The sequence below is a fragment of the Mauremys mutica genome, chromosome 18 (assembly GCF_020497125.1).
Source record: "Mauremys mutica isolate MM-2020 ecotype Southern chromosome 18, ASM2049712v1, whole genome shotgun sequence".
NCBI lineage: Eukaryota > Metazoa > Chordata > Testudines > Geoemydidae > Mauremys > Mauremys mutica.
Window position 1 is genome coordinate 16,950,911 of NC_059089.1, and position 25,209 is coordinate 16,976,119.

At 46.3% G+C, this 25,209-nt stretch overlaps 2 protein-coding genes and 1 long non-coding RNA gene across 15 annotated transcripts in view; 2 read left to right on the forward strand and 1 right to left on the reverse strand.

The window, feature by feature from the left end:
- LOC123352717 (putative methyltransferase C9orf114) overlaps nucleotides 1-23,323 on the reverse strand; it is a 33,330-nt gene extending 10,007 nt beyond the window's left edge. The window contains exons 1-15 of one of the 13 annotated variants that reach the window (XM_044993197.1): nucleotides 21,996-22,177; nucleotides 21,183-21,333; nucleotides 19,125-19,278; nucleotides 16,990-17,112; nucleotides 12,841-12,899; nucleotides 12,080-12,230; nucleotides 10,674-10,823; nucleotides 8,537-8,623; nucleotides 7,406-7,534; nucleotides 6,572-6,692; nucleotides 5,298-5,374; nucleotides 4,887-4,976; nucleotides 3,958-4,144; nucleotides 3,325-3,401; nucleotides 2,559-2,645 (exon numbers count right to left, since the gene is read on the reverse strand). In XM_044993197.1, the coding sequence (XP_044849132.1) occupies nucleotides 2,559-2,645; nucleotides 3,325-3,401; nucleotides 3,958-4,144; nucleotides 4,887-4,976; nucleotides 5,298-5,374; nucleotides 6,572-6,692; nucleotides 7,406-7,534; nucleotides 8,537-8,623; nucleotides 10,674-10,823; nucleotides 12,080-12,230; nucleotides 12,841-12,899; nucleotides 16,990-17,073 (1,299 nt within the window). In that variant the 5' untranslated portion in view covers nucleotides 17,074-17,112; nucleotides 19,125-19,278; nucleotides 21,183-21,333; nucleotides 21,996-22,177. The other 12 variants (XM_044993204.1, XM_044993208.1, XM_044993202.1 and 9 more) reach the window with 12 other exon arrangements.
- On the forward strand, nucleotides 82-9,657 carry LOC123352723. Its single transcript, XR_006574262.1, has 3 exons — nucleotides 82-182; nucleotides 3,605-3,689; nucleotides 6,511-9,657. It is a non-coding gene; the product is annotated as an uncharacterized LOC123352723 (long non-coding RNA).
- LRRC8A (leucine rich repeat containing 8 VRAC subunit A) overlaps nucleotides 22,630-25,209 on the forward strand; it is a 29,256-nt gene continuing 26,676 nt past the window's right edge. The window contains 1 exon segment of the mRNA XM_044993194.1: nucleotides 22,630-22,821. The gene's annotated coding sequence lies outside the window, so the exon portion shown is untranslated.

Below are 25,209 nucleotides of genomic sequence, written 5' to 3' on the forward strand. Positions count from 1 at the left end.
CCGGGAGGAGCGGCCACGTGCCAGCCCCGCCCCCGCTCGGTCCCCCAAGCTAAGCAGGTTCCCTTTCGCTCCACCCGTGGATGGGAGACCGCGCCTGGCCATGCGCTGCTGATTCACTGGAGCGGGAGGGGAACTCAGCCAAGTAACGTCCCGACTAACTCAACGGGCCTGCATAACACAAGGTACCAAAGTCCAGGGGCTCGTGTATGACCGTAGGGCCATGGGATCTGGGGCCAGGCTCTAGGGCACGGCCATGCGTGCACAGCAGTACAATGCAAAAACCAGCAGTAATGGCAAAAGAAAATGCAATTTTAAATCCCGTTCTTTTTTATTGTAATAATCTGACAATTCCTTTAATCCTCACACCTTTGAATCATACAGGCAAGTGATAGGTGTTTTAAGTCATCCTTCCTTGGCCTAGACAGCAAGGTGAATTCTCTTCTCAGACTTTGTCCATATTGGACTTTCATCCATAAAACTTTTGTCATTCGGGGGGGGGACCCACACATCCCACCTAACAAAAGTTTTACTGACAAAAAGTGCTGATGTGAACAGTGCTTTGTGGTGGAGGGGAGCTCTCCTGCCGACAAAGCTAACACCGCTCATCGTGGGTGGAATTTTTTGTTGGCGGGAGAGCCGACAAAGAGCAGCGACACTGTGCACCTTTTAGTGACACAGCTGTGTCGCTAAATGGTGCATAGTGTAGACATAGCCTCTGTCTCTGGTGCAATCTCCGTAGCTTCAGCAGAATTGCAATGGTGTAAGAGCAGAATTTGGTCATTGTCTGTAATTCAGCAGTGTCAATGCAGCCCTCTACAGTCAAGGTAAAATATTATTGATGGACAGAGCAGATGAAGAATGTTAAAACAGAGGTATTAAGTAGACAAATATTTATTCCTTTATGTACATTTTAGTAATTTAAACTTGTACTCTAAATCCTTATTAAAAGATCAGTTATGCTCTGCTTTGGAACGATTTAAGATGCTAGTTTATATTAATTTATATTCACATTCTTATGCGGGTTTAAATTAAGATGCCACATCAGAGTTAATTATCTAAACTTTGTCAAGAATAATCCAGATGTTCCCATACGGGAGCATCTGAAGGACACAAATACACAAAATCTCTGCTAGGTCCCCTCACTACTGAATTTCTATAAAGCACCAAAAGTATACAGGGAAAGGAGGATAGGCCCTGCAACTTTAAATTCTTCCCTTCCTAGTTGAATCTGTGCATCGTTCTTGAAGGTCTGAAGTATCTGCTTTATAATTTGGGTGATACTCTGCTAGGAGGTGACAATTAGAGCTCAGACAGGCCTGGTTCTATTAGGAGGATGGAGGGGAGAGTTTAAAAAGGTAGACTAGACTAACTACTTGGACAGTCTATTTTCTGGATGAGCTGGTAGTCCGTTCTGCAATGTGATGGAACAGAAGGAACCAATGGGAAAAGTTCTGATAAAGAAAAAGTTCATCTCTCATTGGACTCGAATGACTTAGGAACACTGGGAATACAGCCTATTTAGAATATACAGAATGTTATGGGGCAGGAGAGGGAGCCCAGCAACCATTTTTGCCTTGTGTTTTAGCTGCATGGAACCCAGTATGAATAAGTCAGTGAAGCTTTTGAAAGTATAAAAAAAAAAAAAAAAGAGGAAATAAATGTTTGCCAGTGTATATACAGGCTCATAAGTCCCAAGGAACAGTAAAACCTTTTTGCTACTGGACAGCAATGAGAAGCTTTGAACCAGATCCTAGGGCTGATAAACCTCTTGCCCATGTGCATGATAGAGAAGGTGACTGAAATCCAATGATGCAATAAAGAGTTAAAATAAAGACAGTAAGCAAAGAATCTGTAGCAATGATGGCTGCATCAAGGAGAGCAGGTCATAGCAGCAGATCAGGGCAGAGTGCAGGCGAGCCTGCCTGGTATTCTGTCCAAAGCATTCACTGGCCAGTTTTCTCCAGACTCCATTGTTGCAGTATGTCTTCTGCTGCCTTCAGCGTAGCTTCCGCCTGAGCAAACACCAGACTGTCAACCCTACCAGGCTCCATGCCCACACCCGCCCTCTCCACACTGAATAATAAAATACTTATGTAAGATTTATATCCCCCGTTTCATCCTGAAGGATCACAAATGCTGTATATACAGCACCATTGAAATGCAGCCACTGCTGGGACAGAGGGCAGCAGGCAACTAGTGCACATCAATCTCTAAACAGTAATAGAAGATGAGAGAAAATTTTGGCCAGATGCACTGGGGTGAAGCTCTACTCTTATTGAAAGTGCATTGGGATCTTTAGTGGCCATGAATGAACAGAACCTGGATTAGGATTTCATGTGAAAGTCACTTACAGTGACTTCATTTTATCTACCTCTGAGGGCTGAAAAATTGAGTCAGTCCTGCCAGACTTTGAACCTGTGGTTCCAGGTTATTGTTTGGTGTTTTAAGCCCCAAGTCTTAGCCACTTATCCCTTCTGGCATATGCCTCATTTACAGCAGTAGCCCTTATCACTGCCTGAACTCACTCCCCTTCTTTCATGTTGCCCCAGAGGCCTCACCTTCGCAAAGCAGAAGCGGATGAGATGGTCAAAATTCCTCTTGTGTGGACTGCTGTAGAAAGCAGAGACTGGAATGGCAACTAAACCCTGTGAAGGGGATGGGGGGGGGGAAAAAGAGGGTGCACCCAAGGTTACTTTTTTCTTAGCTTCTGCACATTGCCATGTGCCACTCTCTGATCAGAAAAAGACCCATACCTGCAGTAAGTTCATTGCTCCTGGAAACCCCAGGTTACTGAGCAGCCATAAGCCACACTTCCAGCTGCTTGCTTTTCAAGATCAGAGTCAAACATCTCAACAGATCTTGCTGCCCAGCAAACCAAGCATTATTCCCACACCCCCTCCCCGTGTCCTTGGCGGATACATTGGTGGCTCAGCCTCTAGTGTCAGGATGCTCACAGAGACAATTGGCAAGATGAGCATCAGGGTGTAACAAGATGATCATCTGGTTCAGAAGGACATCGCAGAGGGGGCATCATACCCTGACTTCTGAAGGAACATGATGGAGGGTGGGCATATAACCAGATGGCTAATCTAGGGGAAGCCATTAATGCACTCCTTTGGTAGACAGGACACTAGAAGGAAGAGGATTTGAATTACAAGGCTGTGTACTCGACTGGGTGGGGCAATGTAGCAAGCCTCAAGTAACAGGTCCAATGTTTTCAAGTCAATGCTCCACCATCACAAAATCCAGCTTCCTCAAATCGAACTGGAGCAAAGAGAATGGGGAAACCTTCCCAGAAAACAAGCACCCAACAGAGGCATTTACCTTGTTTATAATCATCCACTTTATAAACCGAGAGTCATAGGGTTCATCAGAGTCCGGGACGTCAGGTACTTCACTTTCTGCAAGACACACACAGCAGAATGGGCAAGGGGAATGATGGAACAAATGGGACACAGATGGATTTCCCAGTTGAGCCAGGTACCCACATGGCACCAGATGCCATTGTGGGCAAGCACAGTAGTGTGTCCCCTCTAGGGACTTGGGTTCGAACTCTGGCTCAGGTCACAGGTGAAAACACATATGGCTATTTCATCCTTTTCAGTTTAACAGAGTCGTCAGTCTCTGCTCAAGAGAATCCCAAGGCCAGGAAAGATCCTTGCACAGAGGTGGTCACAGGCTACACACAGGTGAGTTTGTAGATGTGTGGGAGACATGGCATACCACATGCTCACGCTGTGCCCAATGTAAGTCAGTGCTACTAGATCATCACTTCATTAAGCAACAAATTCCCCTCCACTACCTGCCATTGTCTTTTCTTTCCCTTCCATACTCAATGTGAAGAAAATGGACCAGGCTTTATCTTATTCTAGACTCCGCAACACCCGCTTCCAAGCTGTGAGCTCCATCCCTTTAATGTGCAGGTCAGAAGCAGATAAAACAGTCACATGAACTTACTGAACTCTGAGAAGTCTGCCATCAGGAAGTAGGTGCCCTCAGGGACAATGGGCTTCATACCCCCGGCAACTAGGCTCCGAACTAGCCAGTCTCGCTTCTGCTGCAGCTCCTGAGCCAGCTGGACAAAATAACTGTCTGGCTTCCCATAGCTGTCAAACTCTCTTTGGAATGCCTGAGCCAGTGCTTCCTAGAGAGAGAGAGGGGGATGATGGACAGAGGAACTCAGACCCAGGCAGAAAGCATCCCCTGTGCGTGCTCAGAGCATCAGAGGGACCTCTCTCCCCAGACAAAAGCAGCAAAATGCTCAGAGTTTGCGGTAGGCTTACTTGCAAATTCTAGAGGCAGCCCATGAAGTGGGGTTTTCGCTTCTGTTCAGATGCATAGGAGATAACAGGTGGGTTAAAACAACACCAGGCCTAGATCAATAAAATCTTTGCTTCCCACCCCTCAACAGAAAACCCCCTCCCCCAACTCCGGAGACAGCCAATACTGTGCAGAGAGCATACTTGACAATCTTGAGTCACTTGACTCTGTCCCCTGCCCTCTAGGCATGTTGTGAAGTGATTTGAGAGGAAGACACCATGGGTCACAATGCATCATCTTCTGTCTGTTACCTGGGCTGACAATGCCTCTCTGGCTGTTCATTTGTCACTTCCGAACTATAGACAGGAGGCTTGAGAAAGGTGTTCCTCCGATGTCCTAACCTGGCTATTATACCACCCAAGGAACTGAGCAAGCTTGCCGGTTCTGCACCTGCTTGGGGAAGTAGCATCTTACTTGGATGGTGTGTACGAGTGGGCTCTTACCTCTAGGCTCTGCACAGTTGTGGTCTGGGGGAGACAATTACCAGATCTCTCCCCGGAGGGGCTTTGGGGCTTGCATCAGACATCTGATTTGAGACAATGCCTCTCAGGTGCATGGCCCCTTACCTGAACCGCTGTCGGACAGTGATACACGGAGTTCTGGTGGACAGTTCTGAGGTGTTTCAGAAGGCGATCAGGCCCCAAAGTCCAACCAACCTGTTACAACACAGAGAAGGGGAGTATGTTTCAGATTCTCAGGTATCTTACACCTGCTCCACTTTATTTACATACTGCCTCTTCACACTATGTTCTGCATAAGACTAGGTCCATTTGTAAAACATCCTGTTACTTCCGATCCCTCCAATTTAAACACAAACAGATTCCCCAACAATCAGAGAAATGTTAAGGAATAGAAAAAATGGGTTTGATTTCAGGGAGACTGGCCCTCAGAAAAAGAGTCCTATACTGGAACAACGAATCAGGGGGCAGAAAGGTTTTATGTGGGGGAAATTCCCCTGCCACTCCAGAATCCATCACCTTCCATCCTGTGGCGCTGAAGGTTTTGCCAGCGCTCCCAATGGTTATCGTGCGATCCCACATGCCCGGCAAGCTGGCTGCCAATGAAACAAGAGAGAAAAAACAGCTGGAAGATCTCACAACAAACAATATAAATTGTCCTCATATTGTATTTATGACACTAGGGCAGGGGTTGGCAATCTTTCAGAAGTGGTGTGCCGAGTCTTAATTTATTCACTCTAATTTAAGGTTTCGCGTGCCAGTCATACATTTTAAAGTTTTTAAAGGTCTCTTTCTATAAATTTATAATATATAACTAAACTATTGTTGTATGTAAAGTAAATAAGGTTTTTAAAATATTTAAGAAGCTTCATTTAAAAAATAAATTAAAATGCAGAGCCCCTCGGACCCGTGGCCAGGACCTGGTCAGCATGAGTGCCACTGAAAAACAGCTCATGTGCCGCCTTTGGCACATGTGCCATAGGTTGCCTACCTCTGCACTAGGGTATCTTCATGCCCATTCCAATCCACACAGCCATCTTGCATTTATACAGTGCCTTTAATTCAAATGGACCCCAAAGCACTTTACAGCAGATAATTAAAGAAACACCTTCTGAAAACATGGCTAACTATAGGTGCTTCAGTTTTGAAGTACCCAGCTCAGGACATCCTAGTCCTGGTTTTCAGTGGCGCTGAGTATACAGAGCTTCTAATGACTTCACCCTACTGCAGCACTTCAAAAATCAGGCCTGGCCCAGAATCTCAAGTTGGCCACCCAAAAACAGAGGCACCCAAAATCAATAGCCACTTTTGAAAATGTTCAATTTTACAAACTAGAAGTGAAATCCTGGCCCCCACTGGAGTCAATGGGAGTTTTGCTATTGACTTCAATAGGGCCAGGATTTCACCCTCTGAGGCCATTTCTCCACTCACTCCTGATTGACTCCAGGATAAGAAACTCCACTGGAGTCAAACAGCTGAGATAACAGTTGGTTAACCGTGGAAGTCAACACTGTGATGCACTGGAAGATCTCTGAGTGGGGACCCAGGCATGGCATAGCAGGGAGTGCTGCAGGCCAGGAGACAGGTATAGTGGCAGGGCTGTATGAACCTCACTTAAATACTCAATTCACCCTCATACAGCGTGGGACAAAGCAAGTGAAATAAATGTGACTGGTCACTGTCTCCCCTCCAAATACAGCAGCTCTGATAAATTCTTCTCTATTTTCCCAAGGGAAAGAGCTGCAGACTGAGAGGATGCACAGGCCCAGACACAGACAAGCTATGCTCCTTACCAATCCGGATGTGCTCCTTCCCATCATAGACTATCCATTCGTACACTTCATCACTGAAGCACAGGACATCGTGTTTCACACACAGGTCTGCGATGAGCTCCATCTCCTCCCTGGTGAACACCTATGCCAGGCAGACAGAGGAGAAGGGGCAATCAGACACAGCATTTCTGAGTTCCACAACCCCACAGGGGGTTCTCAGGCTCAGCCCTCCCGGCACCAGCATCTCAGCCAGATGTTCTCTCCCTGGAGCAGGCAGACAATTGGCAGGAATGGGGGGGACCTCTGCCAACAGGAATGCCACTCTCCCCATCCTTGTTATAGCAGCAACCTCCACCCAGACTCAGGGACCAGGCTCTTCTCAGGGCACTTCCCTCCTCAAATTACCCAAGTAGGGCTACTCATGCTTGCTACAGGCTGAGGTGCTCCCTCCTACCCCCAGACAGCTGCGTGTCACCTCTGGAGATGCTCCCCATCAGCCAGGAAGTGAAAGACCAGGCTGCTGCAGACCCATCTCTCCTGGTAGAGAGTCCCTGGATCACCTGACCGAGGGGGGCTACAGGCTATCCCTTCCTCCCTCCCTACTGTTCCTACATTCAAAGGCTGGTGATACGAGTGCTGCAAAGTGGAATCATCAGTGGATCATCTCACAAACACCCCCCAGCTTCTGGAGCTGCCAGATTTTCTGAGAACCTTGTTCAGAACGAAGGAGCTGACTGTGGGACCCCACCCAAGCACTGACTCTAAGGAGACACCCAGCACAGGCTCTCTCATTTAACTGTTTTCAGGGTCCCTGCAGAGGGAAGGGGGAGCTCTCCCAGCTGCTAGAGACACTACCTTCCCCAGGGGGTTGTTGGGTGAGTTCAAAACGATGGCTTTGGTTCGTTTGGTAAATCTGGAAGCCAGCTCTGCTGGATCCAGCTGCCAGTCTCCGCTGGACATCAGCTTTCCGGCTTCTGCAGCTTTCTGGAGAGGACAGTGAAGGAATCATGATTAAAAGCAACAAATGGCTGGGGACATGGGGGCAGCCTTGCCCCCTGCTCTGACTAGGAATCTCTCGGAGTTCTTCCCAATAATACATTGCCCATCTCCAGCCCCCTCCTGCTGAGCATCTCAAAGCACTCCGTGAACATTAATGGATTAAGCCACCTCACAAAACCCCTGGTGAGGTAGATTGGTGTCATTACCCTGATTTTACAGATGGGGAAACCGAGGCACAAAGAGATGCATGGCTTCCCCAAAGTAACACAGCAAGTCAGTGTAACAGACAAGAATAGAACCCAGGAGTCCTGCCTGACTTCTAGTCCTGTGCCTTAACCTTCAGTTCATCCTCTCTCCCTCTCTGTTTTAGAATTATGGAGGTTGGGTAGTCATTTGGAAACAAATCCACCATCCCCTCTCCAGCCAGGTCAGCATGCACATACTGTTCCCAATGCTCAGGGCTTTCTGTCAGGGAATTGCTGAAGTCTCGAGTTCCAGGTAACGTTCAAGATCAACCTTATGTACAAAGCAAGAGGCTTCTTGGGACCTGTTATTTTAGGGACACTTCTCAACTTACTGCAAGGTCTTCAACCTACAGGCTGACGTATCTGCATCTGCATCGGCAGCAGGACCAGAGAGAAAGGAAAGCCCCTGTGTCAGGACCCCTCACCCCTGGCAATGGGATCATTGTGGTGAGGAACAAATGATCTGGTTCCCTATTTCCAGCAACTTGGGGCACCACAAATCGTGAGGCTGGTCCTGATGAAACTGCAGACCTTGTTGAACCTGACCTGGGTTCTTATCACGCAGAAGCCAGTTCAGAGCCAAACTTACCACTCCTACCATTAAGTTTCATCCAGGACACACTGTAAAGCTGCCTCTCGCCCTCACATGCCATTTCCATTCAGAAGGGTTGGAGAGAAAGAGAGCAGCAGACTTCTTAAAGTTTGCAGACCTCACAGCGGCTTTGCTTTGATGCCCACTTACTGGTCGCAGTTGTATAAACACAGAAGTGCCCCCAGCCATCTTCACCATGGGCTCATAGCAGTCAAAGAACGGCTCAATGATAATCACCTGGAAAGTCACCAGAGGGTGTGTCAGAGAACTCACAGTCCTTCTTTCATCAGTGCTGATGGAGGCAGGGGGAGGTTGGAGGGTGTTACCTATCAGGTCTGTGTTCTTGGGGAACCAGGGCGCAGTACCCAGCCTTTCTAACTCATGAAAGACCTTTTCCCCCCCCACACACACACCTCTGCTTGAATCAAAACTGATCAGAAGAAAGATTTACAAAAAGAAATGAAAAGGCAGTGGGAGATGCACCTTAAACCCCTGGAATAAAGGTGACAGGATTAAGGAAACTCCCCTAGCCTCATTTGCATCGAAGATGGGGCAAGGAGACATCTCCATTAGCATACAGAATGGAGAACAGAGATTCCAAGGCAAGAACCGCAGGGAACTCTGGGACCAGAGAAGCAGGGAAGCATTGCATGATGGGGGATCTCTGCTCCAGGTGTTAATGAACCCATGCCTGCACACCCCCAGCTCAGTAGTTATCAGACCAATTCTTGTCATAAATCCTGTATCGGTATCCAAAATAGTGAAGTTCCCTAATTGCATTGTGAGCTCCCTCAAAGGAACATTGCCCATAGCCAGGAATGATCAGTTCCTATTGTCTGGCCTGAACAAAACAACTTTGGTATTCTCCCTTGAGCCATCAGTTTACCCACAAACAAATCTAGTGTTCTCCCTTGAACCACTGCTGTTTCTCTACAAACTCCCCTACCCATGCTCAAGTAAGTGTTCTGATGCCTGGATCCAAAATCTGCATCGGTTCCACTGGGACTTCATCTTCTCCTGACTGATTGTGCTGGGAGCTCTGCCTGTCTCCACCACTCCGACCCTCAGCTACCACCACTGCCTGGAAACCCCAATCAATTCAAGCTTCACGGAGTGGTGAGAACCCAGCTCTCTCTTTCTAGGTGTAGCCTTCTGACCCTGATTTATGTGATCAGTTATCGTTTTCTAAACCTGACTTTTATAATCAAATTTAAGTTAGATTTAATATTATCACTGTTTTGTTTGTTTGGCTCCCCTATGGTTATTACTTGGCAATAAATACGTTTCATGGTAAGCTGGTTGCTTCTCTCTCTCCCCTCATGGGTGTTTTTTGGCTTCCTCATTCGCTCTGCAGCAACGCTCCTTGTACCTAAGCTAAAAGATCCCTGAAGCGCCCCAAAATCCTGTGGGGTTTGCTCATCAAGGGGGGTACTATCAGAACAACTGTAACATGAAAGTGGGGATAGGGACATGCTGAACCTGGGACATATGAAGGTGGCAGCTTGAAAGTGCTGCTCAACCCAGCCTGCTCAGGCGTACTCTATTCTGGTGCGGTGCCCATGGCATATTGAGGGTGACAGTTTAGAAGTGCTGTTCGATCCAGCCTGCTGAATCCAGGGACATATAAGGGATCAGCTTGGGAGTGCTGATTAATCCGGTCCTCTCAGACGTGCTCTGTTAATGTGTGTGTTCGTCTGATTCTGGGGCTGGAAGAACCCAGCCTTGGGGAACCTAGGTCATGCAGGATAGCTCCATTGGGAGGGAACTTGCAGCAGGGAGAAGTAGAGCTCCATATGAGAACAGTGACACAAGCAGTACATTGATAGAATTACAGAACATGCCCCACCCCCCCCATGAAGAGAAACCCTAATAAATGAGCATACCCCAAAGTAACAGCAAATCTGGTAACAAGGGGGCAGGAGACTTCACTCCCAGCTGTAAGGTCATTACTTTATGCTCCGGATCTCAGACCCCAGAATGGCTGGGTACCAGAAAGAAGAACTAACTGAGTAGGGGCAGACTTGCCACTCATGGAAATGAGAGTTGGTGAGTGCCCATTGGGAGGGCTGAAGAGGACAAGGATCCGCAGAAACCCGGGTTTGGGTGTCCTGCTCCAGAGGCAAGGTTTGGCCTAGAATTCCAGGCTGCCCCATACAAACAGAGGCAGGTGAGCCACCATAAACAAGCAAGATACCGCAGCTTAATTCAGGTTCCACAATATGGTGAGGTCAGAACAAGTGCATCTGTTGGGATTGAGCTGTGCGACAGATGGAGAGTCCTTGATTACCTCATCGCCTTCATCAACCAGAGCCTGGAAACAGCAGAAAAGGGCTTCGTATGCCCCGACCGTCACCAGCACATTGGTCAGAGGGTCCAGTTCTTGCCCTAGCAGCTTCCCAAAAAAGCGGGCCAGGATCGTCACCAGCGCCGGGTGTCCCTGTAGCAAGGAGTCAGGGAAGAGAGTCACACAGCTCCGCCTGGATCATTAAGACTTAGCTACAAATAGGAGCAGGACATTGTTAGCAGGATAGCTGACACAACCCCTCCATCCTGCAAGTGTGAGCTAGCCCAAGGACAAAAATGTAACGCTCACTGGAGTTTGTAGCCCGGTCAGTACAAAGAACATTTAGAGGAAACATTGGTTGAGCTCCCTCCCTTCCAAGTGGTTGAGGGCCCTTGTAGGCCAGGTAATTAAGAATAAGCCAGTTCAGCTACCTTGGACTCACTGCGCTAACCTCTCAAGAGGGTGCAGATATTAACGTTGCCAATTATCCCTTTTGCTGCTGACTTCCACCACAGCCTCTGTGCAGCAGTGGAATGCAGAGGTCTTTTTGGAGATGCTGAGGTTCCATTGGGCTATTGGCATTTCCTAGAGGATGGGCAGACACCAGGTCAGGGTTGGAGGCATTTTTTGCCCCACGTGATTTTCATGGTAACAGCGTCACTGCTGCCAAATGAAACTTGAGGTTGCTGTCTGTCTGTCTTAAGTAGTTGTATGGACCCATCATGTACTATCTGAGCACTTCAGAACACCTCTGTCAGGCAGGGCTATGCTATTATCCCCATGTTACAGAAGGGAAACTGAGGCCCAGAGAGACTACATGATTTGCCCAAGGTCACACAGGGAGTCTGTGATGGAGTAAGGAATTGAAACCATGTCTCCCAAGTCCCAGACCAGTGCCTTAACCATTGGACCATCCTTCCCCTCAACAATAACCCCAGTAAGTTCTGTTATTGTACCGGTGGAAGGCAATGCTCTTGTTTAAACAAGGTGGAAATGGACTGTTCAGTCAATGGAGCGATACAGTTGATGACTGATGCCAGGGCAGTTTAGAGTGCTGCTAATCTCCCGTCCCGTCCCATCTGCAAAGTCCTTGCACAACCCCCAGACAGCATGAAACTCCTTGGGTGGCGAGTAGAGGAGGATGTGGGGGTTGAGGTGACTGCTTCCCTACTGTCCCCACCCCTCTTCAAAACGAACTTTCAGCTTCTGCACCACTCTGCTCCCCTCCCCTCCTGAGAAGAAGCCAGTGACCCTCCCAGCTCCACTCGGCCCAGCCAAAATGTCTATTTGCTCTGCACAAGGGAGTTTTTCAAGCCTGGGCCTATTTAACTCCATGGTGAGCTGTAAGGGGCAAAGGCAATCAGGCAGCAACATCTGCTCTAAAAGAAGGAGGTGGATCTCTCACGCACAAAGGCCCGGGTGTACTGGTGCAGCATGATGTCCCCCCCACCGACGGCCTTCATAAACGCCTCCTTCACAAAGTCTGGTGGGGGAAAGTCAGGAAAGCCCTGGCCAAGGTTCACGGATGGGTAAGTGGCAGCCAGTTTCACAAATTCCACCCTACAGAGAGAATACCAGGGTTAGAGAGGGTCCCAGCCCGTCCACCCTGGCACACCACTCTTCTTGCCAGGAGCCCTTTGTCTGATAAATTAAGAGAATAGCTCTTCCAGGCAAAGAATCTTTATAGGGCAGCAATTCCAGTGCCCATCTTAGAAGGAGACTCCAAAGCAGCAGCAGCTCCCCTACTGCCACAACAGCCCAGCAGCTGTAACAGAAAACTTAGGGGCCTCCTTAATGATCACACTGCAGCTAAGGAGAGTTACAGACCACCCAAAACTATTCCTTAGATTCACCACTGTGTCTAAGGCTGCATTAGTTTCTTCCGCTCTTAAGCTAGTCTTCTATCTAGCCCCTTATTTTGTCTCCTCTTCCAGGATACTTACCCGTAGCCATTTAGATCTCTGCTATGCAACCTTGTCTAAAAGCTTCTTGAATATTGAAATATACTTTAGCCACTGAGTCTCCATTACCAAAGCACTTAATCTCTGCCAGATACTCCAAGGGGTTAGCATTACCTCCTTTGCCTGAGTCTATGCTGGTTATATTTTATATCAGACTTTCAGGGTCTGCTCCATTCAGAGTTGCCCAGCCTCAAGTCATGCAGACTTACCAGACATTCTTGTCTATTCCTTCCAGTCTTCGCGCTTGAACCAGCCTTGACATTTTTGTCTGCAGAGGGGAGAAGAAAAAGTGTTAAAAGCTTTCACTAATTCCAAGATGGAATCCATATCCAAAGAAGCCAGTACCTCCCTCAGAGCAGCCGGTACCTTAAGAGTTTTGCCCAGTTAATCACAAATTGTGCGTTCCTGTCCAGGTTTTCTTAATAATTGACTAGGCAACTGAGAAGAAAACTGTAACAATTACAGTTTGCCCTAGTGGAGTGCCTCCCATCTGAGGTAAAGGCACTTTATAAGGAAGCAAGATCAGAGAGATTGAAATTGGCAGAGAATTAACTTTTATTTTCAAGTTTCAGAAGAGTTTAGAAAACAATGAAAGTACAAAAAAGGGTGTAAATTCTGACCAGGCAGCTGGCAGTGGCCTTTTAAACCTAACGGCACAAGGAATCTGAGCCCAGATATACTGGGCCAGATCCTCAGATGGTGTAAATCAGCAGGTGAAGTGAAAGGATCTATGCCAAAATACACTAGCTACAAATCTGGCCTATCATTTACAGGCTGCAGTTTCTTACCTTCAACTGACCTCCCTTCAGAATGTAGGGAAGATCCTTTAGAAGGAACCTCCAGTTCCCTACGGAACACTACACTCCCACTTTCTGCATGACCAACTTCTGTTTTTATTCCTCGTTATCCCTGGACCAGCACCCCAATTGTACTAGGCACAGTACAAACACAGAACAAAAAGATGGTCCTTGCCTCAAAGAGCTTCCAGTCTAAGACAAGAGACAACAGTTGGACAGATGGGGGAGCACAAAGAAACAACGAGATGACACTGGTCAGCACGATGGGCAGTGGTCCCAGAAAACCATCTGCCTAACTAGTGTCAATTTTTTTGTAGGCCATGGCAAAGGAGAGTTGTAAGGGTGGTTCTGAAGGAGGATGAGGTGGCTTTGTAGATGTTTATGGGGAGCTCTTCCCACACATGAGGAGCAGCACAGAGGTGCTTCTTGAGAATTTAACAAGTGGGCGATGGTAGCTGGGATAATTGGCTGATTGAAGGGGGGAACTGACTTTTCAATAGCATATGAGAGATGAAAGGTAGCATGGGGGTAGTCCATGAAGGGTATTGAAAGTAAAGACAAGTACCTTAAGTTTGATGCAATGGAGAAAGGGGAACCAGTGAAGGGGTGCAAAGAGAGGGGTGACATGGTCAAAGCAAAGAGCTAAGAAAATTATATTTGTAGCAGCATTTTGAATGGATATGAGCAATGCAAGAGAATCATAGAAACATAAGGCTGGAAAGAACTCCGAGAGGTCAGCAAGTCCAGTCCCAGAGGGTGTTGCAGTAACTGAGACGCAAAAGGAAGAGAACTTGGACAAGAGGTTTAGCTGCCTGCATATCTTAGAGATGTTAAGTGATTCATTTGTGGCTGGGAAGCCAGGGAAATGTTGTGCCCCCACCCTATTCCCCCAGGCTCTCTGCCTCTGAATGTTTGATAGCTTCCCAGCCAGAGAATAAATTTCCCCTCACCACCTTCTCTCTGTAATTTCCCAGGGGCTGCATTATTATTTGATAAGTGTCACAATGCACTATTACCTCACTCCAGGGTCTCAAGACCTTTATGCAGCTTCAGCCCTCATGAGGAATTTTACAAGTAAATCATTGGACAGCATGGTTGTCATAATGACTCTGCCTCTGGCGGGAGCGCTGGGCTCAGCATGTATCGTGCATAATGCATTATGATGAACTCTGAGGTCTTCTATAGCTGCTAATGCACAGTGCCCTGGGTACTACAGACTCACCAGCTGCCTGCATCCCTTTGAGAGATTAAATGACCTAGGACGGGGTTGGGCAAACTTTTTGGCGAGGGCCATATCTGGGTATGGAAAATGTATGGCACAAATGCTTACAAAATTGGGGGCTGGGATGTGGGAGGGGGTGAGGGGTCCAGCTGGGGTGCGGGCTCTGGGGTGGGGCCAGAAATGAGGAGTTCAGGGTGCAGGAGGGGATAGGGGGTTGGGTTGAGGGGTGGGCAGTGAGGGCTCTGGCTGGGGGTACAGACTCTGGGGTGGGGTTGGGGATAAGGGGTTAGGGGTGCAGGAGGGTGCTCCGGGCTGGGACTGAGGGGTTTGGAGGGCCTGGGACAGGGGGTTGAGGCGCGGGAGGGGGGGTCAGGGGTGCAGGCTCTGGGTGGCGCTTACCTCAAGCAGCTCTTGGAAGCAGCAGCATGTCCACCATTCAGCTCCTACACGGAGGCATGGCCAGGTGGCTCTGCACACTGCCCCGTCTGCAGGCATTGCCCCCGCAGCTCCCATTGGTCGCAGTTCCCAGCCAATGGGAGCTGCGGGGGCAGTGCTTGAAGTAGGGGCAGCATGCTGAGCCCCCTGGCTGCCCCTACACGTAGGAGCCGGAGGAGGGACATGCCGCTGCTTCTGGGAGCCGCGTGGAGTGGGGCAAGCCCCTGACTCTGTTCCCATGCAGGAGTTCGAGGGCTGGATTAAAACGTCTGGCGGGCCAGATGCAGCCCCCGGGCTGTAATTTGCCCACCCCTGGCCTAGAAGAAAACCAATTAAAGCCTTAGAACCTCTCCTGTACACTGGTTTTTAGCTCTTTCTGGACCAGCTCATGAACGTGAGAGTTGGTGAGATATGAAGCCTGTTGCTGTTTCTAGTGGGAATAAAGAGAGCAGGGCCCAATAGAGGATACTGATAAACTTACTCTTACTTACCGGGTTAAGATTAAACATTAACAGCGCTAGCGTTCTGTCCTGTTTCACTCATTTGCAAGACAAAGTTCTTGGTGGAACTGCAGGCACTTGGCCAAGATTCAGAACATACTGCTTCATCAGCGAGGAAAAGTGATCAGTGATCAGCAATACATTACCTTGAAGTAAGAAACTCCAAGTCTCAGAAATCCCCTCCAAGCCCCCTAAGCTTTTGAAGGAAGATAAGAAGCCCTCCCCACAACTGTTCACTATACTGACTTCCTCTTTTCCCAGCCCCAGTTTAGACCAGCCATTCCCCCAAAACTGCAGAACAGAGACCTCTTCACTTCAGCACAGCCCCCACTAGGCTGAAGGGCTTGTCTGGAACTTCACTATGACTGGCCCCCACTTTTGGAGGCAGCATGGAGAGAGAATTGCTCAACTCATCTGTTAGCCTCTGAAGTTAAGCATTTGGAGGGAGGGGTGGATATCACTTTTCAACAGCACTCAGAACTCCCTCAATTCCCAAATGAAATAACCTATTTCCTTAGCTGCAGTTGAGGTGAACTGGAGGGAAAGATGTTTTTATGATTAATGCACAGGAATGGGAGTCAGGAGATCTGGATTCTATTCCCAACTCTGCCACAGATCACAGTGAGATCTTGAGCATGTGACTTCACTGCTCTGTGCCTCAGTATTCCTGCATAACAACATTTCCCTACCACAGGGGTGTTGATATTTGTAAAGAGCTTGGAGATCCTTTAATGGTGCAAAGAAGTGCTAAGTATTATCATCTCTGTGAGAAGAGGATAACCTTCTTGTTAGATGCACAGAGACATCAAGGATTCATTCCAAATTAGAAGTACTGACCTTGTGCTCATTAGATGAGTGATACTCAGACCTCAGTGGTTCAGGAACAAATTAGCAATCGACATTACCCAAAAGAGCCACAGTAGCATGAATTCATTGTTTAATTTATATAGCACTATATATATATATATATATATATATATATATATATATAAAATTCTCAAGGCAATAAGTTAAAAGTTATCAACTTACACTAAGTTAATAACGTGGTAAAAGCATCCTGACTGGTTAATAACTTAGGTTGGTTAATAATTAAATCACACAGTCATATCATGTGCTGCAAAGAGCCACAGGAAACACATTAAAGAGCCACTTGCAGCTTCTGAGCCTCTGTCTGAGTATCACTGCATTAGATGTTCCCTGTAAAAGGGACACACAAATCTAGCTGGGCAGAGAAGAGTTTGCATCAGTTATTTTTGTGATGCCACATCTGCCACTGCTGTTGATGCCAGTTCACCAGGAGACTGAGCTTTGTACTACAGGCTTGATGGGGCTGTAGATCTGTTGAAGGCAACAACTAGGCATTGGCCTAAAACCCAGAGAAATGCAGTGCTGAGTGTTCAATACCTTGTTGAAGTACCAGCTAAATCCAGCACAGTTCTTCCTTCTCAGAAAGTACTGACTCAGAGACAGTCCAGACCTCCTGAGCATGCCACTGCAACCACTGATTCCAGTCCTAGAGAGATAAACCTGCATTTCCCCCAAGACAGAAAACAAAGGGATGAGATCATCACTTCCATCACTGCAGATACAAAGCAAGGACTCCATCTAACTATGGAAACATGCCCAGGTCTCTCATTTAGGCCTAGAGCTTTAGTTATTCTACATTCAGATGAAGTCTCTTGTGTGCGCACCGGCTGATTCAAAGGTCCTGGGTTTGTGTGTGTTTGGAGCGCAGCGGGGGAGGGGTGTTGCGTTTGCAGGGTGGAAGGGAGCAGGCAGGAATGAGATGCTTGATGCTTCTTCACTTTACAGTTTAAAGACAAATACAAGACTGCACTCTGGTTCTATGACACATGCAAAGCCAGGATCACACAGTAAAGCTCAGACACTTCCTCCTCTCCTCTTTTTCCCACCAATCCTAGGTTCTCACCAGTTCTTGATGCTTCTTCCTCTACTTCAACCATCCTTTTCTCTTCCTTCCTACTAGTTAAGGACAAAATCATGGCTGTAGCCCTACTATTTCTGAGAAACCCCATCACCCCAGCTGCCACAGCTCTTATCTATTCAATTCCAACTTCTATCCCATTTAATAGGAAATCTGCTTCCTGCTCCAGTGGTTTCAATATTTAGATTCAACTCAAAACCTCAAACAAATTAATTTACATTTCTAATGTTCCTTTATGTCAGATCTCCTCTTCTGTTGTATAGCATTGTCCTAAGTGTATGATACTGACAGAACTAATATAACCTTGGCCGGCTCACTGTTTTGGCAAATTAATTTAAGTCCAGTCCAAATAAAATGGGTTGCTTCTGTTCAGAAAACACAAGTTCATTTATACTGATACAATGCAGGTTAATTCACACAGCTCTTAAACAATACACTAAACCGGGGATTTGAAGCTGAGGAATTAACTTGAAATTACAAATAGAATCATTTTCTGTTCTAAATGCAGGACAGGAGTCTCCATTACTTTCCCACCTTATGTTATCATTGACACAACTGCAAGGTGGGTGTAGATTGCTATCAAATAAGAACAGTAGCATTGTATACTCACTTCGCACAAGAGATTCAGGCCCACAATGTTGTATAGCATTGTTGGGGACTGTTAAATAGCTGTTTTATCCCTCTGCAGAGAATGTTTGGATTTCAGGGGTGTGTGTGTGTGAAAGAGAGAGACATTTTGGGATAAGATGAACTATATTAGACATCATTAAGGTGCTACAGCTTCAGCTGATGTAAGCTGTCTAATGTCATGGTAGTAAATGGAGCTCCGCAGTTTATGCCTTGAGGATCTGGCCCAAGATGTGTCTACAGTCTCTGCACTCTCCCTTCCTGTCACAGTTGGCATGCAAAGAGTTAAAGATATCATTGAGGATACACTTCTTTCAAGTTAGTACAGGTCTGGGTTGCTGAAATCAGGGTGGGGAAAGATTCAGAGGATTGGGCTACAATACTGCCTCCCCAATATCGTCACACAATTCTGAGGCTCTCCAGTAACTTACTCCATGCTCAGAAAGTGAAAAAGGAGGAGAGGGAAATGCTTCTTAGATGGGTAAAGACTCAGGGATTCCCCTCTAATTTAGGCATATTTTTCAACCAGAGAGTCAGCTCAGCTCCCAAAGGAGAATGAAGCAGGAAGGGGACTCCTCTATCATAGTGGGGCAGGGCAAATCTGATCTGGGGAGCTGCACACAAAGGGGTTATGTTATAGCAGCCCAGAGCCTGATAAAGTCACCCACAGAAAGAGGTCATTTCCTATTGCTCCTAGTAGTAAACATGGTCTCCTTTGTCCTTCTGTTTCTTGTGCTCCTTCTTTGCACCAGTGAATCAGCAAAAAGTAAAAAATAGCACTGGTAGTGATTCCTGCTCTAAAAATAACCCAGTGTGAGGGACTCAGTCCCCATGATCTCCTATTCCCTGAGAAGCAGCAGGGTAAACGTTTGTACTGAAGAAGGAAACATGGAGATGCAGCCAACACATACAGACTGATAGTCTGATACAAAGCAGCTCTTAGAATGGGAAAGGTAAATCCACTTACTCCAGTCTTACTCTGCACAGTTCAGCACATGAGCACAACTCCCCTAGTCTTCCTTCATTCTCATTCTACACCCTCCACCCCTCTTTCTGATTTGCTTCAGCTGCTCTTGTGACTTCCTGGGAGGAGCTGAGCTCTGGAGAGCTGTTGGGAAAGGCTGCAGAAGGGCAGAAGCAGAGGCAAGAATTAAGTGGGGGAAATCTTTCAGGGGCAAAGAGATCCGGGGGAACATTTCAAAAGTGCCAATGTGGCTTAAAAGCCAAAGTCTCATTTTCCAAAGTGATTAGGAGCCTTGGGCTGTTAAGTGCCTAAGTGCTTGTCTGTCTGCACAGCGAAAATTTCCTGGCATAGCTGTCCTGAAATAATTATTCTGTTATAGTTATACCAGTATAAGTTCCTGGGTGCACACACTCTATGCCCGAATAAAAAACATTTGACTCCAGAATACTCTGCTTTATAAGTGGGCCCTCCAAGAAGACATGCAGGAAGGAAGACAATATTTGGCATTCCAGGAGTTTGTCAGGTTACAAAAAAAATAAAATAAAAAAAAATAAGCAAAATTAGAAAAACAACAACATATTTTCAGGGCTTCATCATAAAGAAACAAAGAGGACACAAACAATTTTACCTCATAATGTCATATTTTAAGGAGATATAGATATAAATAACAATTAACTAGCTAGTGTATCTGTGCACCACTGCCTTCTACTGGATAGAATAATAACTACTCAAAGGCAAGTCCTAGCACCCATAAAGCTAACTGCTAGTGCAGCACAGTGACAAATGTAAAGCTCCTATAAAGCTACAGATTGGTTATATTTTATTATGGAAATAATAGCTGAAATAAACCAGTTAATGTCTGCTACTCTCAAACTCTTAACCACTCCAAATTGCATCTTTTGCACTAATAAGATTATAATGAATGCCTTTCACCTTTCCATTATGTTTTTTTTTTAATTACGATGCAGGTCAATATTCTAAAACGAGTCATCCTAGTTAAAATAAACCTCAGTGAATCAAGTACTGTGCCTCGAAGCCTGCTTTTACTGATGCCACAAAATTACCATGGGACATAATTGCAATTCAGCAATGATGTTACTATTCAGGGCACAGTACAACAAATGTTACATTACCAAATGACCTCACAGAGGTGAGCGATTGTAATGGAAATATAGTGGGGTTTTAGAAATGTTCCATTTTGTAAATGGATGTGGATTAGTCTTTATATGGTCCAGAGGGAAAAGCTATAGAATCTACATCTTAAATTAATTCCTCCTTATTATTGCAAACTCTCTTTAAAAACACTAATTTTACCAACTTTGAGCAGGGGGTTGGACTAGATGACCTCCTGAGGTCCCTTCCAACCCTGAGATTCTATAACTTTGTATTTTTAAACCCATTTATATGACAATACCAACTAGCGTTACTGTAGCTAACAGTAACTGACACACACATACATGGTTGTATGCAGTGTTGTTGAAGCTGTATTGTTCCCAGGATATTAGAGAGACAAGGTGGGTGAGATAATATCTTTTATTGGACCAACTTCTGTTGGTAAGAGAGACAAGCTTCTGAGATGAAGAAGAGCTCTGTGTAAGCTCGAAAGCTGGTCTCTCTCACCATTAGAAGTTGTTTCAATACAAGATATTGCCTCACGCACCTTGTGTCACATATATATACATCTATTATATTAGTGATCATGTTGCATGCAATGGTTTATCTCACTTGGGAGTCTCTGGCCCTGATTATTCACTCCCCTGCACTTTGTGCAGTTATTTGCACCAGTGCAAAGTGGGCGGGGAAAGTGGGTGTAAAATGCTACCAGGTCAGAATGGTAGTGAATTGTTATTCACCTTGTGCTGGTGCAAATGAATGTACATGGTGCAAGTCAGCAGATAATCAGGCCCAGAGAGTGTACCATACTTTCCCAAGTTAGCCAAGCCATTGCCTAAACCATGACCACTAATAAAAGAGATGCAGTTAGTTTTAGACATCTAACAGTTTGCTAAGAAATGGGCTGATAAAGAATACAATTTTTTTTTGTGCTATAAGAAATATTACCCTATGAGAATTCAAAATAAATAAATGTTTGCCTCCACCGATGATCTATCTGCACTTCGGATTTTGTCTGGAGCTCATGAAGGAACCAAGGCTGCTTCCACTGATGTAAATTGCAAAACTTCCATTGACTTCAAAGGAGCACAACCTAGCCCTAAATCAAAACCAATGAAGAACAGATTTACCAAGAAGCTGTTAGATCTCATAATAGGAATTATGCAGCATCCTCGCATCTACCAGTTTGAAGAGGACGCAAGACAAAATCAGCCAGGTAAACAGGTTACTCTTCAGGGTAGGGTCCATTTCCTTGTGTCTTACACAGCACTGAGCATGCTGTGAGCATTTAACAAACAAACAAACAAAATAAATAAATCATAATAATACAACTACATCTGTGTTTTGTATGGTATTTGCACTCTGTAAGAGCCTCCTTAATGTCACATAAATCACAGAAGTCTGAACAAAACTCTGAGGTTGTCCTTGGGTCCTCCTGTCTTTGCTTCCTACTCTTCCTCTTTGAAAGATGACGAGTTAAACTGGCATATACTATCAGTCACTGGGCACCATCCCCACTTATCAGACATACATGCTTTAACCTGATTTGCTTATACTTAGAATTAAATTAAATCATTGTAACAAACCAGATTATGACTAGATAGTAACATTTAATATTGATATAGTGCTTGTTAATCATAAAATACTTTACAATTATAGGGCTACAATCATCCTTGGTGTGACATTGCAGAAGTCAGTGTCATCCCTGGCATCACTGCTCTGAAGTCAAGAGGGTAACACCAAGAATCAATTTGTTCCTACCTGTGTACAGCACCAGTGAAAGGCAGCCACTTCTGGGAAGAAGGGCAGCAGCTGGCATACAGAAGAGGAAATATTTCAGCCAAGGGTGTTTCTGCAAACCCTGGTTCTTCTGAAAGCTGCCCTGGGATCCATTTAGATCATAACCTTGATTCTCTCAACTTTATCTCAAATACTTGCACAGGGTGAGCCATAGGATACCTGGTTCATCCACCTTGGAAGGGCTGAGTTGGCCCTGGCAGGATTTGAACCCATGACATTTGAACCCTGAGCCCCCTCCCTTATAGGCCTCCACTGACCCACACAACCCAGTCCTTTTGTCCCTACAAATATTTCCTGTTGTACTTACTAAGAGTGCAGCCCAAGGACACTCAGACCCTTTGGCTAACCCCTGGGGAAAGTGGAGGCACCCCTGGGACTACCTGGATATGTTCAATTCACTGGCGTGATTTCGAAAAATGGAGTTACTGTCCCTTTAAGCCTCTGAGACATACGCAAACATGGCGCTGCCCCTCACAAAAATGGCTACACCCAAGCCCCTCCGCCGCCAGCAATAGACGCGCCCTCTACAAACATAGCGCCCCTTGCTTAACCAACGCGCCCTGCACAAAGATGGCTGAATAACCCGACCGCGGCAAGTGCCCCGCACAAAGATGGCGCCGCCCCCGTTTATCCCTCCTCCCCCGCCCATACCTCGTTGAGGGAGCGCTGGAGGCGGCTATGCCGGCTGGGTGAGGTCAGTTCCGGGGCGGAGCAGCCCGAGTGGTGCAGTCAGGGCCAAACAAAAGGAGCCCGAGCAAAGGGGACGAAGCCGGTCAGGCGCTGCCAGGTGGGTGCGGACGGAGGACGAGGGCTCCTCGGGGCTCCCCCGCTCGACAGCGGCTGGGGACTGCGGCACGCCCCGGGGCTGGGCTCCTCCTTCCCTCCCTCCAGAGCATCCCGGTGGGGAGACAAGCTCCTGGGGAGAGGGGTAAGGGCTGGGGGGCTGGCAGGGAGCAGGTTTAAGGGCGGGGGAGAGGAATGGAGGTGAGAAAATGGAGGAGGTGGAGGGGACAGTCAGGGAGGAAGGGAAACTGAGGCAAGGGAAAGGGGTGACCTGAAGGTGGGGTCGGGACTCCGGGGGCAGGGGAAGAAGGGGATCTGGGTGGGTGTGTGTGATTTGAGGGGCTACAGTTTACAGAGTCCCCCTCACCTCTGGGTTTGACTTCAGGCTGGTCTTTAGGACCCGGTGGCTGTGCAAATGTTCTCCAGCTTACTGGGCACTCCTGGGAAATCTCACCCCGAAGCTGTCCCTACCTGGAAACCGGTGCTGCTAGCTGTTGAAGATCTTGTGGTGGTTGTAGTTGTCACTGATGACACGCCCTCCCGCTATATGCTGTAGGGTTGTGGGTGGGACAGTGGACACCAGTACAGTCAGGGAGCACCTAGGGCCATGTGCGGATCTGAGTGAGTAGGTGAAATGATCGCTGATCTGTTTAGGGGTGGAGGAGAGACGGGAGGGAGCAGGAACCTGTCTGAAAAATGTTAAAATACATGGATGGGTCCTTGAACTAGAAAAGGTGGTGAAATGTGTGGTGTGGCTAAATTCCATAAAATTATAGCTGAGGTCATGCCTTGGGGTTAGATAGAAAATTGCTGACTAATCAGATAATTAACTTTTGTTTCCCCCTTGTTTATATGGTTTCTATGTCAGGCTCTTGTGAAATCTACAGTTTATTAGGTATTGTTAAATTGGAAAAGGGAAGTGAAATAACTGGGAAAATCTGTTTGTATTTATAGAATTAAAATACACTTAAAATACATTTATAGACTTCAAATACCTATAGGTGGCTATTAGTCTTAATGTTTAGCTTGGGCTTTGAAAGATCTCTTGGTGAGGGAAAGAAGTCTGTTCTCCACATCTTTCTTGGCAATATTGGCATCAAGAGGTTGACTGTGTTGCTTTTCCAACCTGCTTTGTAGAGAACAGCCCTCAGAATTGGAGGGTGGGAAGGGGGTGTTGCTATAGTAGCTTATAATAAGCAGAGTAGGATGAACTGTGTGAACTGTGCATCATGTGTACTCAAATCAGAGAGCTCAATGACAATAACAAGGTGCCCTGTTGCTGCATCTGCCAACTATGCTGGGGTCATGCTAGTCTTTTGTGGGAGGAGGTGATCTAAATGAAGGTCAGTAAAACACTAAAAATATTTGAGGTAGCCAGTCACAGTGGAAATTGGGAAGCTTAAGAAATGCAAGAAACTATGGGGTGAAGACTTTGGAGAGGTCCTTCTAATTATTTTGTAGGAGCAACCACATTCATGGTCTACACCAGCATTAAAATAACATATTATAGATACAAGATTTTACTTTATGTGAATTGGGATCAGGGAATGCATTGTTGGATTATCTTTTAAATAACATATGTATTTTTCCAAATATGACAAAATACCAGATTCATCATAATGCACAGAATAAAGAAAAATTATTAGGCTTAAGGAAGGAAGGGAGGGGAAGCAACATAGCTAATGCAGACCCTGAAGATAATCCTAGACCTCTGAAAAGGGACCGCCATATCACCAAGTCAGGCATCCAATGTTAGGTGGGGATCAACTTTTCCATTTTTTTGCAGGATTAATTTTTTAGCAACCAAAGCTGCACGTTGGAACCATGCTGCCTTGTTACCAAATAAACACCAGGTATCAGGAATATATCGAAGAATGAAACTTAATGGGGAGGGCTCCAATTTAGTGTCCAATATCAAATTGATCCTTTGACCTACCTCATATCAAGAATTTCTAATATGGGGCATTCCCAAAACACACAAACTAAAGTAGCACCAAGGGAATTACATTTCCAACAGCAGTCAGCATTTGAGGCCCATTACTATTAACCTATGGGGGGACCAGCATATTTGAAAAAGTGTCTTTTTGTGAATAAGATGTAGTCTCAGGTGTATAGTTGCTTTTTTAACATTAGATACGATTGTATTCCATTGGGTCAGAGAGTTGTGTATCAAAAATCTCTGTTCTAAGCAACTCTGAAATTATCAATCTTTGGCTGAGCTTTTGGGGCTAGACAGTTGTAAAAGGATACCGCTGGCCAAATAAATCCAGGAAGTTTCCTCCACGTAATAAAAGTTCTGGAGCTCCCAATGCATCCAGCCCAAATACATTTGTAAATCGATCCAATTAAATTGTTTCTAGCTCTGAAGCAGGGCAAGCAAAATTGTTGCTGA